The sequence below is a fragment of the Physeter macrocephalus genome, chromosome 20, assembly GCF_002837175.3.
Source record: "Physeter macrocephalus isolate SW-GA chromosome 20, ASM283717v5, whole genome shotgun sequence".
Taxonomy (NCBI): Eukaryota; Metazoa; Chordata; class Mammalia; order Artiodactyla; family Physeteridae; genus Physeter; species Physeter macrocephalus.
In genome coordinates, this window is record NC_041233.1 from 65,233,832 (window position 1) to 65,248,116 (window position 14,285).

The 14,285-nt window shown below is 37.4% G+C and overlaps 1 protein-coding gene across 1 annotated transcript in view; it reads left to right on the forward strand.

Moving 5' to 3' along the window:
• The first annotated feature begins 581 nt into the window (after window positions 1–581).
• Window positions 582–14,285, forward strand: part of SMC3 (structural maintenance of chromosomes 3) — a 32,634-nt gene continuing 18,930 nt past the window's right edge. The window contains exons 1-8 of the mRNA XM_007114740.4: window positions 582–736; window positions 2,075–2,150; window positions 7,409–7,447; window positions 8,946–9,013; window positions 10,909–10,980; window positions 11,355–11,434; window positions 11,712–11,790; window positions 13,201–13,318. Of these exons, the coding sequence (XP_007114802.1) occupies window positions 722–736; window positions 2,075–2,150; window positions 7,409–7,447; window positions 8,946–9,013; window positions 10,909–10,980; window positions 11,355–11,434; window positions 11,712–11,790; window positions 13,201–13,318 (547 nt within the window). The 5' untranslated portion in view covers window positions 582–721. The remainder of the gene's footprint in view (window positions 737–2,074; window positions 2,151–7,408; window positions 7,448–8,945; window positions 9,014–10,908; window positions 10,981–11,354; window positions 11,435–11,711; window positions 11,791–13,200; window positions 13,319–14,285) is intronic.

Here is a 14,285-nt window from a genome sequence, read left to right on the forward strand (position 1 = left end):
TAAATATCGCCCGGGGTATTAATAATTATGACATTATTAAAAGTAATTTTCGAGCGTCAAGTCCATTTGGGGTGTCCTGCGATTGGTTGGTCCAGACCCAGTGGGAGCAATTCTAAATTTATAAAAGTTCCCAGAGCGAGAGAGAATAGTGGAGCAGCAGGGATTCTGCACACCGAATCCCACCCACGTCCAGTACGTTGCGTGTTCCGGGACCTGCGCCAGCACCGCATTTCCAAACAGCCCGAGACCACGTGGCCACCTTCACGCACCGCTACTGGCCCTCAGACTCCCAGTCTTAGCTTTGGCGCCGAAGCTTTCCCCCCTTGTGGTCGAAACCATTGGCGCCACGCTCGGAGGGAATACGGGCCAACCTCACGATCAAGGCTCTGTCCGAGTGAAGCTTCCGACTAATTCTCAGGAAAAACTCATCTAAAAATTGAGGAATCAAATGAAATTCACCTAAATACATCGAAGAAGGGCTCATTTTGCCAAAAAGAAAGAGCAGATATGACCTTGATTCCCCCTACGCTCCTTTGGGGATGCGAGGGTGGTTCCGTCCGAGGCGGGGACTCCGCCTCCATGGGCGCCTCCATTTTGTTTGGCTAGAGGGGAGAGAGCGGCGTTTTGGGGGGAGGGGTCTCCTAGGCGCCTCACCTGAGCCGGCTGCCGAGTTGTTGCTTCTCTCGCGGGAGGCCTTCTACCCGGCTCGGGGCGAGGAACCATGTACATAAAGCAGGTGAGGCCTGTGCGTCCCTCCCACCCTTCACGGGCCGGTGAGGACCGCTCCTTGAGGCGGGGGTGTCGCTTCTCCCCGCAGGGTGGGCGCGGGGCTGGACTGGTCCTGGGTGGGAGGGGTGCGGCCCCGGCCCGCAAGCGCAGGGGCCGCGGAGAATTGGGGCGCCCCTTTGCAGCCCGGGCCTCCCCGCAGGGCGCTCGCCTGAGGGAGGCGGGCTGTCGGGGAGAGGGGTGGAGGGGCCGGCGGGGCGGGCCCTTTGGAGGGAACCGGGCCTTCCCGGGAGGGCGAGAAGCGGCCCTGTCCTGCGGGACCAGCTAGCCCCCCGCGGGCCTTTTGCGTGGGATGTGTGGAGAGAGGGTCTCCCCGGCCCCGGGGACGCCCCTGAGGCCCAAGCTGGGGTGTCTCCCGACTTAACCGGAGAAGTGAAAGGGCTCCTCGTTCCTGCTGAATGTGTAGCGCCTCCGCATTCTGTTGTTACTTCTGTCAGAATGGTCTTCCCGCGCTGGAGTCCACCCCAAAGATGAGCCCCTTCACACTCTTTACGATAAGTGTCTCTGCTGGAGGTGTGGACTTCAGACAGTCCTGTCCTGGAACGGCGGCTCTTTTGGGCCCGAGTGTGTGACTGACAGGAGCGCCCAGGAAAGCTGGGCCGGTCTGCATACTTGATAGACTTTTAGACGGTCCTCTAAGGGTTAGTGTTGCAAAGAACCGTATACAGGGTGCTTGATTTTGAGAGTTCCCTAACAGGTTACTAATTATAACTCCTAAAAAAGCAACAGTGGCAATGGTTACTGATAAACGGGCTGGGTTTTTTTGTTGTTTGTTTGTTTTTTAACATCTTTATTGGAGTATAACTGTTTTACAATGGTGTGTTAGTTTCTGCTTTACAACAAAGTGAATCAGTTATACATATGTTCCCATATCTCTTCCCTCTTGCGTCTCCCTCCCTCCCACCCTCCCTATCCCACCCCTCTAGGTGGTCACAAAGCACAGAGCTATTCTCCCTGTGCTATGCGGCTGCTTCCCACTAGCTATCTATTTTACATTTGGTAGTGTATATATGTCCATGCCACTCTCACTTCGTCACAGCTTACCCTTCCCCCTCCCCATATTCTCAAGTCCATGCTCTAGTAGGTCTGTGTTTTATTACAAACGGGCTGTTTTAAGAAGTTTTTTTAATCACTTTCCAAAATGAGTTTTTCTTCTAGGACATGGAAGCTTTTCTGTCTTGCATTAAATGAGAAACTAGAACGGGAAGGAGTGCAAAAGGAAAATGTTAGCTTAGAAGTTATTTCTTTTGGGGTGTGTTCTGAAAAATATCTCTCTTTTATTTATTAGGTTATTATCCAGGGTTTTCGAAGTTATAGAGATCAAACAATTGTAGATCCCTTCAGTTCAAAACATAATGTTATTGGTAAGTGTTCATGGTTTACTAGATCAGATTTATTTCTCTACAGCCGTTCAAATCCTGCCTGTGTTTAGGCTTAAGGAGACAGGAATTGTCTCTGAATATTACATAAATTTATGTGTATTTTTTTCTATATGAAATTACTTTTCTGTTTTTTATCTGCACTGATGAAATTGCTTCATTTATACGGTTAAAATACTTGAATAAGACAATCATAAATTACTCATTTTTATTTGGTAGCCTCGTATGTGTATGTTTTGACAGATTTAAGTTTATAGTGAATGACCCTAAATTTAGCGTTTCAGCTCTTCTTGGCATGTCATTTTCTAGTTAAAATGGACACTATTGCCTTATTTCAAAGGTGACCATTTTTTCACAAATCAGATTGTTCTCAGATTTTTTTTATTTCCTATTATAATGCGTAAGGACAGACTACACAGGTTGGTGGGAAGAGCATGAACTTTGAATTGGAACAGAATGGGGTTCAAATCCCAATTCTGCCATGGATTCTTCAAACTTGACTTCCTGAGCTGCTTAGTTTTCTTATTTGCAGAGTGGAAATAATGATATACATCTCATGGGGCTGTTGGGAAGATTAAATGAGAAGGCAGTTGTGTGAGGACAAGGGGCTAATGGTGATTGCCTTTCAATATAATAATCTATAGGTTCTTCAGATGATAAGGTTCCATTTTGCTCGTACAGACAGCAAAAGTGGTTTCTGACACTGCTGAGTTTTTAAAGGGTAGGTGAAATGAGTGCTTCTAGACACCAGAAAAGCAAAGACTTGCTATTGACATAGATTTCCGCTACAGTGTCCTTACAGAGTTTATTGGCATGCTAGTCAGCTTGGTCTACCATAACAAAATATCGTAGACTAGGTGGCTCAGACAACAGGGATTTACTCTTTCACTGCTCTGGAGGCCTCCCTCTCCATCATGCTCACAAGACCTTCTTTATTAGAGCCTCTCCCTCACCCTCTTACAAGAGCACTGATCCCACCATAAAGTCCCCACACTCCTAACCTCACATTAATTACCTTCCAAAGACCCCCTTCTCCAAAAAGCTTCATATAGAGGGGTTAGGGCTTCAGCATATGAATTGGGTGGGGCGGGGACACAATTCAGTCCATAGCATGGGTGGGGTGAGGTGAGATTCATAGAGAAGTCAGTAAAGGGTGAACAGTGAATACTGATGTTCCCAGAGAAACTTGGAGAATCATACTTTATTTTGCAATAAATAAATAAATAATAAAATTTAAAAATTGAGGGCAGGGAAAAAACCTGCCCTTGGTACATCAATTGCAACTTTGTAGTTGGGAATAAAGAAAACATACTTTTCCCTCTGCCTTGCCTACTGGAGAATCATTAATTGAATTGGTGTGCCTTAAGGGTAGCTTGATTGTACTAGAGTTTTACTTACATTTTGATTATAAGTGCCTTCTTATTTTCATCAATAAAAAAATCTTTAGAAACAGAGAAAAATGAATAATCACTAGATTTGTATTATTTCCTTAACTTACAAATTAAAAGTGGATAAATATCTTAATATGTCAGTTGTATACAGTTGTCCCTTGGTATCCTGAATGCTTGTATAAAACTTGTTATAAAATCTTAATGTTTTTGCATATAACCTAAGCATATCTCTAGATTACTTATAATACAATGTAAATGCTATGTAAATAGTTGTAAATACAATATACCTGCTGTGTAAATAGTTGCCAGCTTGTGGCAAATTCCAGTTTTGCTTTTTGGAACCTTCTGGAAAGTTCCCCTACCGCCCCCACCCGGAATATTTTCAGTCTGCAGTTGGTTAAATCCCCAGGTGTGAAACACAGGGATTTGGGATTCGGAGGATTGACTGTAATTTTATAAATGAACTGTAAAATGATGGCCTTCATTACCTAGAATGATTAAATTATATCTTTAGGGCCTATCACGTATTTTTGTTTTAGCTATTATCAGACAGCTGTTTTACTACTTTGATTGCAACATTAAGATTGTTAATAGTCACAGTTAGAAAGGACATTATCTAAATATTCTTTCGTTTTAACTGAAAAAACATCATATGACTTTGTTTAACATATTTTTAAAATAGGTCCTTTAATCATATAAGAAAGACCAAAAATAGTATACAATGAGATTGTTCCTAAAGATGTCTTTTGAAAGCTTACCACTTTGATTGTTTAATGATTTTGACCCTTAAAAAAAACACAAGATTTGAAGGCAGATACCTCATGTGCTGATACTTGAATGTTTGATGTTTAAGTGCAAGAACAATAAACCTTTTTAAGTTTACCTTTTTTCCGGCCTTCTAACAAAAGAAATATACGTGAAGTTATAGAACATAAAGAGCATAAAAGCTAAAAGGAAAAAATTTAAACTGTAATCCTTCTCCCCAGAGCTAGCTTGTGGTTTCCTGGAAAACAGAGCCGAAGGCCTGCTTAGCTGCTAAGGCTTTAATGGGAGGGTGCAGTCTGAGGGCAAGGGGTGGGGGGTGGGGGTAGTGGTCATAGCTTTATAAAGAAGCTACACCTGGTTTGCGGTCACATTGGATAACTTACAGACAGACTTTGTAAACCCACCACACCTTGGAAAGCTCAGGTGGGAGAGGTATGGAGAAGGTTTATGTGCTGGCTTCTGTCTCTCTTTGGTCAAAGTTTACCACATAGGGCATTGATTCCCCACCTCCCCCCACAACACACACTGTGCTTTTGGATTGTGTTACTCTGGGGACTAACCCCCCTGGAGTGGGTGGGGAACTGCAACCTCCTTTGGGTTTTCACAGATCTGAATGCACCCCCAGGGTAGGCTGAAACAACCTGAGGTGTTGGAAGACTAGCCTCTCTATTGACAGGCAGCCAAGGCCTGGGTTAGGGCAGGTGAATCTGGGGACACACATAAACTGGGTCTATCTCAATACCCCTTCAGTTTTTGTGTACATATATATAAGTACACCTTTTTAAATAAAAATTGGTTTGTAGTAATCTGTTGGTAATCTATTTTTTTCTCCTTCAGAATAAACTGAAATATCTTTCCCTATCATTAAGTATTCAACATCCTTAAAATTGCTATGTAGCATTCCACTGTGTGGGTAGGAGCAATTCTTAGAGAAACTGTAAATTTTTCAGTTATTTATGAATGGATTATGGTTTGAACTATTTCTGTAATTTTTTAATGATAAATTACCTTTTAAAACTTTTATTTAGTGATAATTTCAAATTTACAGAAAAGTTGCATAAATAAGAACAGTACAGAGACACTACTTGTGTGTCCTTTATCCAAATCTACTGTTTTGGGTTTTTTTTAAATTAATTTATTTATTTTTGGCCGCACTGGGTCTTTGTTGCTGCACATGGGCTTTTTCTCTAGTTGCTGTGAGCGGGGGCTTCTCTTCGTTGTGGTGCGCTGGCTTCTCACTGCAGTGGCTTCTCTTGTTGTGGGGCACGGGCTCTAGGCACGAGGGCTTCAGTACTTGTGGCGCACGGGCTTAGTTGCTCCGCGGCATGTGGGATCTTCCCAGACCAGAGCTCGAACCCATGTCCCCTGCATTGGCAGGCGAATTCTTAACCACTGCACCACCAGGGAAGTTCCCCAAATCTACTGTTAACATTTCCCCACTTGCTTTATCATTTGCACTCGCTCTCACACTTATTTTTCCTTAGAGTAAGTTATGTACATCATGGTTCTTTACCTGTGACTTCAATGTGTACTTTCTAAGAATAAGGATATTATCTTATATAATCACAGTGCAGTTATCAATGTCAGTAAATTTAACATCCATACAATAATGTTATTTTATTTTCTAGCTATGTTGACTGACCCAGAAATTTTCTTTGTAGCATTTTCCCCCCTCTAGTACAGGATTTAATTTAGGATCAGGCGTTGCATTTAGTTGTCATGCCTCTTTAGTCTCATTTAATCTGGATAATTTCCAAGGCCTTTTACAATGTTAAAAGGCTTTGTCTTTTACATTGTTATTTTTGAAAAATATTACATAAATGATGTGTCCTTTTCAGGGTATTCTACCTGGAGGCACATGATATCCATCTACTTCTTATTGATGATGATAGTTTTGATCACTGAGTAGAGATTCTGTCCAATTTTTCCACTGTATAGTTAGTGTTTTCTCCCTTGCAACTAATAAATAATATGGAGATGGGGAGAGACTTTTGGACTATGCACATATTGTGCTCCTTATCAAGATTCCCCCTTAGATTTAGCATTCATTGATAATTCTTGCCTTTATTCTTATGGTTACAGAATGATGATGTTCCATTTCCAGCACGCCTTTCACATTTACCACTTGGTATTCTACTGTAATCAAACATCTTCACTCCTTAGCTATTTATTTATCTTTTTATCATCAGTATGGACTCATGGATTATTCCCGCCCACCCCTGCCCCAGCACTAATTTATAATTCATCTAATTATTTTGGTGCTCAAATTGTCCTAGATTTAGCTAATAGAAGCCCCCGTCAGGCTGGCCTCTGTTTCTGCTATATGCCTTTTTTTTTTTTTTTTTAAACACTTCGTTACTTTCTGATTTCTTTAGAATTTATCTTGGATTAAAGGTGATGACTTTGGGGCTAATTTGTTCAGGATATTGGTCAAGATTGAGAGAGAGAGTGGCATAGTTATTCATGACTCTTAACAATGAAAATTTTGTTAAAAGAAGTTCAAATGAATTCATTAAATCTAAAACATTTGATATCCTTTTATGTATAGAATTGCTTATTTCTGAATTCAGGTAGTAAAAAAAAAATGCCTTGTAGTTGTCTGTATTTTTGTGATTCTAAGAACTATACATGATGTATAGGGCTGTTTAACATGGAAATGGTTTGAAAATTTTAAATGATTGTTTAAGTATTTTAAATTTTTGGCATTATGTGAATCTTTAAATTGTTAAAAATATTTTATTATATACAATTAAATAGAATTACATGTCCATTGTAATGATTATAAATCATGAAAACCAGGTAGTATATTTAGTTATTCCTGTTAATTTTAAACTATTGGGAAAGAGCAAAAACATAAACAATGAAATAAATTTCTTTAAGAAAAAAATTATCTGAAGACTATGCAAAAATTGCACTCATCTGGTAATTAAAGCTGTTTTGTTTATTGATTTGTTCACTGTTCTGTTGTACTTAATTTCAGTTTTTAAGATGTTATGTTAGAAAATTGGATTTTATATTTTTTGAATACTTTCTGTAAAGTTTTATTTTTTTTATACAAAATAACATGGACTTTTTGAAATTTTGTAGTGGGCAGAAATGGATCTGGAAAAAGTAACTTTTTTTATGGTAGGTATTGTTTTTTGAATTCTACACATAGTAAGACCTAGGTATCTTATGGTAGTTTATCTGAGGTTATGTCTGCATGAAACACAAGAAATACTTCTTCAAATGAGGTTGCAATTTAATGTAAAGGGTTTAGAGTATAAGAATCTGAGCCCTACTCTAGTGATTAGCCATGTTAGACGGGGCAAAACAGTTAACTTCTCAAAGTACTCTTTCACTTTAAAAACAGATATTTGCCCTGCCTACCTTAGATGGGTTGTGAGAATCAAAGGAGATAATATGTATGGAAGTGCTTTCTAAACTTGAGTGCCGTATATAAATGTTGTAAATGCAGAGAGAGAGAGAGATTCAAAGAATGTAAGTGCAGTAGAGTAGTTAATATTGTTATGGAACATGGCTTATCTGTTTCATCTAAATCAATTAGTTTAATAAAAGATGGAGGGGTGTAAAAAACTAGACTCAACAAAGACAGTTGTTGTCAGAAGATAGTAAGTAGAGCTTTGAAACTATCTCTAAAGATAAAATGCGTTTAAGAATAGTAATTCCTCTGTTAAATTCTTTGGGGAGAAGAAATATTTTAACAGATTTGGACTGTACAAGGAGTAGATTGAAAAAATTTTGAACCTCTTAGTTGAGTAGTGCTTAAGGAAAAGGAGGGTGTATTAATAGCAAAGGTTCTATCCCTTCTTTGCTTATAAAGCTAAAGGGTACTCTTTACCCCATCAGTGATTGTAATTTGGGGATGGTGAGAAGAGTAGGATTGGAGTGGAAGTATTAATATGTCATGATCTCCAGGGGGGGGATGAGGGCAGTTTGAATCTGTCCCCTCCAAGGGGATTATAAAAGAAAACCAATCCCCACCTTCACCCCCAGCATACACATTCATATATACATACTCCCTCTTTTAGAGTGTCAAAGCTCTCTTGGGTGGACTGGGAATAGAACAGTTGAGTAAAGAGTTCCATTTCTAGGAGAGGGTGGTCCAGTTAGGCATTCTATGGAAGCAGGAATGGCTCCTTACAGAAGACAAAGGGTAAGTACTGCAGTAGAAAGTGGAAATCTGAAACATTTCCTACTTAGTGCTATTTATTTTGACAAAGTATGCAATTAAGGATATTATAGGAATATATATCCTATTTTGTTAAATAATTTATATTATTTATATCTAGTGGATAAAAGCAACTATAGCTTGAAACCTAACCATGTATACTTTGATCAAGAGGTACACTTTAGTTCTACTTGTCTCTTCGTGTATTTCAGTGTTTTTATTTTCTTAAATGTTTCAGTGAAAACTTAATGTTTTTCTAATACCGTTTCCTAGCTGATCAGTCTGAAGTACAGGCAAATTTTCAGCATGCCTTTTGTCTATATGAAACAGGTAATCTACTTTATCTGCATTGTTCATTACCTGATATACTGTATTCTGTGAAGGTATGGGAAATTATGACTAAGTCATAAATCCTTTTTTAGATCCTACTAATAGTTGTTTTTGTATTTCTAGCAATTCAGTTTGTTCTCAGTGATGAGTTTAGCCATCTTCGTCCGGAACAGAGATTGGCTTTGTTACATGTGAGTGAGACTGCTTTATGGATATTAAATACTTCTAAAAATACATTGTCAATTCTGGGAAACAAAATTATTTTTTCAAGTTTCAGATCCTTTGTGAACATGACACAGTGTATCTTATGTGTGTTCTGCTGTGAAATTTAGCTTACTATATTAATGCAGGATAAAGGCTTAAATTTTATATAATGGTAAGAAAATTGTGCAAGTTCCCTATGGATGGATATGCCTTCCATATAAATATAAATTCTTTATTAGGAGTATGGCCTGGTAACGGTCTGGAAGCAGGTTTGCTGAAAAAGAAGAAAGTTAGGTTGGGGATTAGAAACTTTGAGACTCAGAATCAGAAGTTAATTATGGGGACTTCCCTGGTGGTCCAGTGGTTAAGACTCCGTACTCCCAATGAATGGGGCCCAGGTTTGATCCCTGGTCAGGGAACTAAGATCCCACATACCGCAGCTAAGCCCGTATGCTGCAGCAACTGAGCCCACGCTCTCTAGAGCCCATGCACCGCAACCAAGATCCAGTGCAGTCTACATAAATAGTAAATAAATAAATAAGTTAATTGGGAGCATAGAAAAGCGACCATTACAAACTAAACAACATAAAGTTACTTTTAGCCATATTTATACTTACATGGTAACATCATTTGGTAACAATGGTAACATCCGATATGAAAGACAGTATATTTATAGTAATGAAAATTGTTAGAATATTTCTTTAGATAATTATGAATAATAAACTAATTTTAGGATAAGAAAGTATAAAAGGCTATGATAAAGTGATGTAACTTTATTTATTTACTTACGTACTTATGTACTTACTTACACTAGGTCTTTGTTGCGGCATGCAGGATCTTCATTGCAGCATGCAGGATCTAGTTCCCTGACCATGTATTGAACCTGGGCCCCCTGCATTGGGAGCACAGAGCCTTAGCTACTGGACCACCTGGGAAGTCCCTGTCTCGTTTAAATATGGCTTATAATTAATTTTAAGACCAGAAAGTGAGATTCCTCAATATATCTCCACAGTATCTCTCAGACGTCAAGTTCTTTTTCTAACCATTATATTTTTCTCCCCCTCACTCTTTTTTTTTTTTTTTTTGTCTGTGCCGTGTGGCTTACAGGATTTTAGTTCCCCAACCAGAGATTGAACCAGGGCCACATAGTGAAAGCACCAAGTGCTAACCACTGGACTGCCAGGGAATTCCCTCCCCCACCTCTTACATTTGAATTTTTAGTCCAGTAATCAGGATTGATTCCCTATAGAAAAATCTCTCTTTAGGTTTCTCAGATTAGCATTAAAAGAATAATTTCTTCAGGTATCATTCTTCATTGTATTGAACTACTACATAATAGCAGTTTTCACAATCTAGAAATTATCTGGGCTTGATATGTAAGTATTTGGGTCACAAATCGGTCTGAATGTGACCCATATGTTAAATGCATATGTTTTCATAGCAGATTTAAAACTATATAGAATATCTCAACTGTTTAAAAAGACAGTTTTTATCATGTGACTTGTTAGGGTTCCTTTCTAGCATTAAGGTGAATCTATAAGAGAGAAGCCTCAAAGTGTTTTATATTTTAGCAAATAGGTAAAATTGGGTGGCTGTGGGGTATAATGCTCTAATGAAGTGATATGCACAACAAGACCTATGTAAATCTAACTTTGACATCTCTTGCATAGTTCTCATTTTAAAAATTCAGAATCAAAAGCTGTTTGGTTGAGTTTTGTTATCCTAATCCAGTGTTTGCTACTTTGGGAAGAGGGATGTATATTAGTCTGATAGAAATTTTTCTCCATTGAATCAGGCTTGTTACCATGCACTAAACTTTAAAAGTATTTAAAGAATATGAAAGTCCCACTTATGCAACACATTAATTTTTCTCATGTTTTAGGAGGGTACAGGACCTCGTGTTATTTCTGCTTTTGTGGAGATTATTTTTGACAATTCAGACAACCGGTTGCCAGTGAGTAACTGCTTTTTCTTTTCAGTAGTAACATTGAGAATTTTATTGATGCAACTGACTTTTTTCATGCTTTGAAACCTTTATTTATAGTTGTACTTAGGCTTTTATAATTTAGTTCATACTAAAATAACTACAGCTTATATACTAATTTTGTCTTAAAGCTGTAATGAATATTCTGGTAAACAAATGGGAATGTGCAAGTCGTGAAAAAATGTCTTTGTCATAGTATTGAGTATTCATGGCATATCTTTAGTGAGATGATTGAAGTTTCAAAATAATTGCTGTGGTGAGGGACTCTGAAATGACCTTATTAATTATAAAGTTTCCACTTTTACTATTAGATTTAACTTTGGGCTTTTCCTTTTTTTTCTTAGATCGACAAAGAGGAAGTTTCACTTCGAAGAGTTATTGGTGCCAAAAAGGATCAGTATTTCTTAGACAAGAAAATGGTCACGTAAGCATTCTTCTTTATGTTTGTAATTTCTATACAAAAGAGTAAAAGTATTCTTTTACTTGCCTCATATATGAGGTACTTTTGCCTCATGTTCAACAAATCACAATTTAGAGCATGAACATAAGAATCAGAAGATTCTCTGAGGCTGATAGAACAGAAGGGTTAAATGACTGTTCTGTACTCCTTCATGCACCTTAACTCAGGAGTTAGTGTTCTCTTTTTGCTTATAGTTGGATTGTTATGTATTTGAAAATTTTTTAAAATTGTTTATCAACAGGAAAAATGATGTGATGAATCTCCTTGAAAGTGCTGGTTTTTCTCGAAGCAATCCTTACTATATTGTTAAACAAGGAAAGGTAAGAAATATGTATCTTTTTAAATGGAATTTGTTTTCTGAGTATATTCATTGAATGATAAGTTTGATTTCATTCTAGTGGTTAAGTTGGAGTGAAAATAGACCTTATTGTCTTCTGTTTTCATTGATTTATTTTGCACTGAAGTTTGTATTACCTTTTCTGTGGCCATAAGTTTATGTACAAAATAGATCCATTGCATAGTGGGATAAAAGTATTTCAGTAGAATTATTTAAATGGATCTTGTTTTCTTGGTGATCTGTATCATTTGCCAAGGTGCACTGTACTGGAAGACATTTTTGGTTTGTAGAAGTTACAATCATATTTAAGAATGTTGTAGAAACTTTATAAAAATCACATTTGAAAAAAATTACTCTTTGAAATTAATACTCTCTCTGTTAGTATATCACAGAGTTAAAATGCTAGAAAGCTTACATTACCAGAAATCTACCATAGTGCTACATATTATTTTCCCTTAATACAATTTATATTCTTTATAGTTTTTAGGAGTTATATATTTTATCTGATTGTTCTACTGTTTCCTTGTATGTTTTAACTATATATATCTAAAATAATTTCTTTTTCTTAGAACATACCTGCAGTGTCCTAATAGTTTTCTGTTGTGCTATATTGAACTAGGGGAAAATCCTTTTAAAATGTCCACTTCTTATTTCATGTTGGAGACTTTTTTAGGTATGTGTTGGAAAGTTAGCATTCAGAAGAAGTGATTAGAAAGAATATGGAGTTTCACTTTAAGAGCAAGATTTTGAAAAGACTGTCTTTATAAGAGAAATTTCTTTAAAAGGAAGCTGGGGACTACCCTGGCAGTCCAGTGGTTAAGATTTCGCCTTCCAACTCAGGAGGTGCAGGTTCGATCCCTGGTCGGGGAGCCAAGATCCCACATGCCTTGGGACCAAAAAGCAAAACAGAAAACAGAAGCAATATTGTAACAAATTCAATAAAGACTTTAAAAATGGTCCACATAAAAAAAAAAAAACTTTAAAAAATAAAATAAAAGGAGGCTGATTTGAAAGCAGTTATCTGAGTCTTCCCTGCACACATGCAACATATTAGGTCCCTTTACATCATTTCAGTTTTTGCTCATATGTCATTTCATGTAAGCCATCTATGTCTGCCTCTTTTACAAGAGCATTACTGTCACTCCGACTCTTTATGCTATATTTTCTTATTTTGTTTTGTTTTTCCTCATAGCAATTATAATGTAATGGTATGCATACTTCCTGTTTTTTTCCACTAGAAAGTAGGTTCCTTGAGGGCAAGACCTTTACTGTTCATTGCTATTTTCCCAGTGTGAACTCATACTTAAAACTTAGCATCTGAATAACTTTCAAGGAAGAGCTCTTAAAGAGCAGTCTGTAGCTCTGTAAATAATTATTTTTCTAAAAATTTTAGATAAACCAGATGGCAACAGCACCAGATTCTCAGAGACTAAAACTATTAAGAGAAGTAGCTGGTACTAGAGTGTATGATGAACGAAAAGAAGAAAGCATCTCTTTAATGAAGGAAACAGGTAAAATAAATGTGGTTCTACATTATTCTTTTTGTTGTGAATTACTTTTTCATTGTGTTATGATACTTGAGAGGAGTTATCTATTCTCAGAATTATATTGTGTGATAATTTGTCTAAATACTGAATGGAGAAAAAATTAGTTTCAGGAAGTTTAAGGTTTGAGAGTTCCAGTAATTTGTCTCTTTGAATAAAGAGTTGTTACTGTGAGATAGTAGTGCTTTTCTAGGTCACCTACTTTGTGCCTCTAATGTCCTTTTTATTATTAGTGAGGATAATGTATATATTCCTCAAAAAAAAAATTGCTGGAATATCAGTTGGCATTAGGCTTTAAGTTGTTCAGGAGCAAGTAAATGTGAAATTTTGAACTTCCAGTCTTCCTTAGCACATTTATTATGGAAACCCTACTTTGCTTTTCACGTGCTGTGCCCTCATGGCTTAGAGTCAGGCAGTTTTGGGTTCAAAATCTGACTAATAATTACCTGATATTGTGACTTTAGACTTGACCTCTCTGGTCCATAACTTTCCCATCTTGTGAAATCTTTTTTTATAGTTTGTAGTGATGAGTAGAGGAGCAAAGTAGCACCATGATTGGAATATAGTTGGTATTCAGTGTATGGCAGCTATAGATAATTGCTGTTGTAAGAATTGATAATCAGTGACACCAGTGATGTTAAGTACGGTGTTTTTTTTAATGTCATGGGAAGGCACACTGGCTTTTAAACGAAGTTTAAACAGAGGCCTTAACCGCATGTAATATAAGAATCAGTGTCACCATGTGTTTATTTGATGCTTTTCATAATAAAGCATTTTAATGGCCATTTTAGCATCTTGGATTTGGTTATCACATAATATCAAAGAAATAATGCTAACATTCTTAAGATTAAGTTTAACTCATGGTATATTTGAGAATTGATGTTACATAAACATTTTATTCAACTCCTTCACCCCTCTCCCATTTATTTTTAAG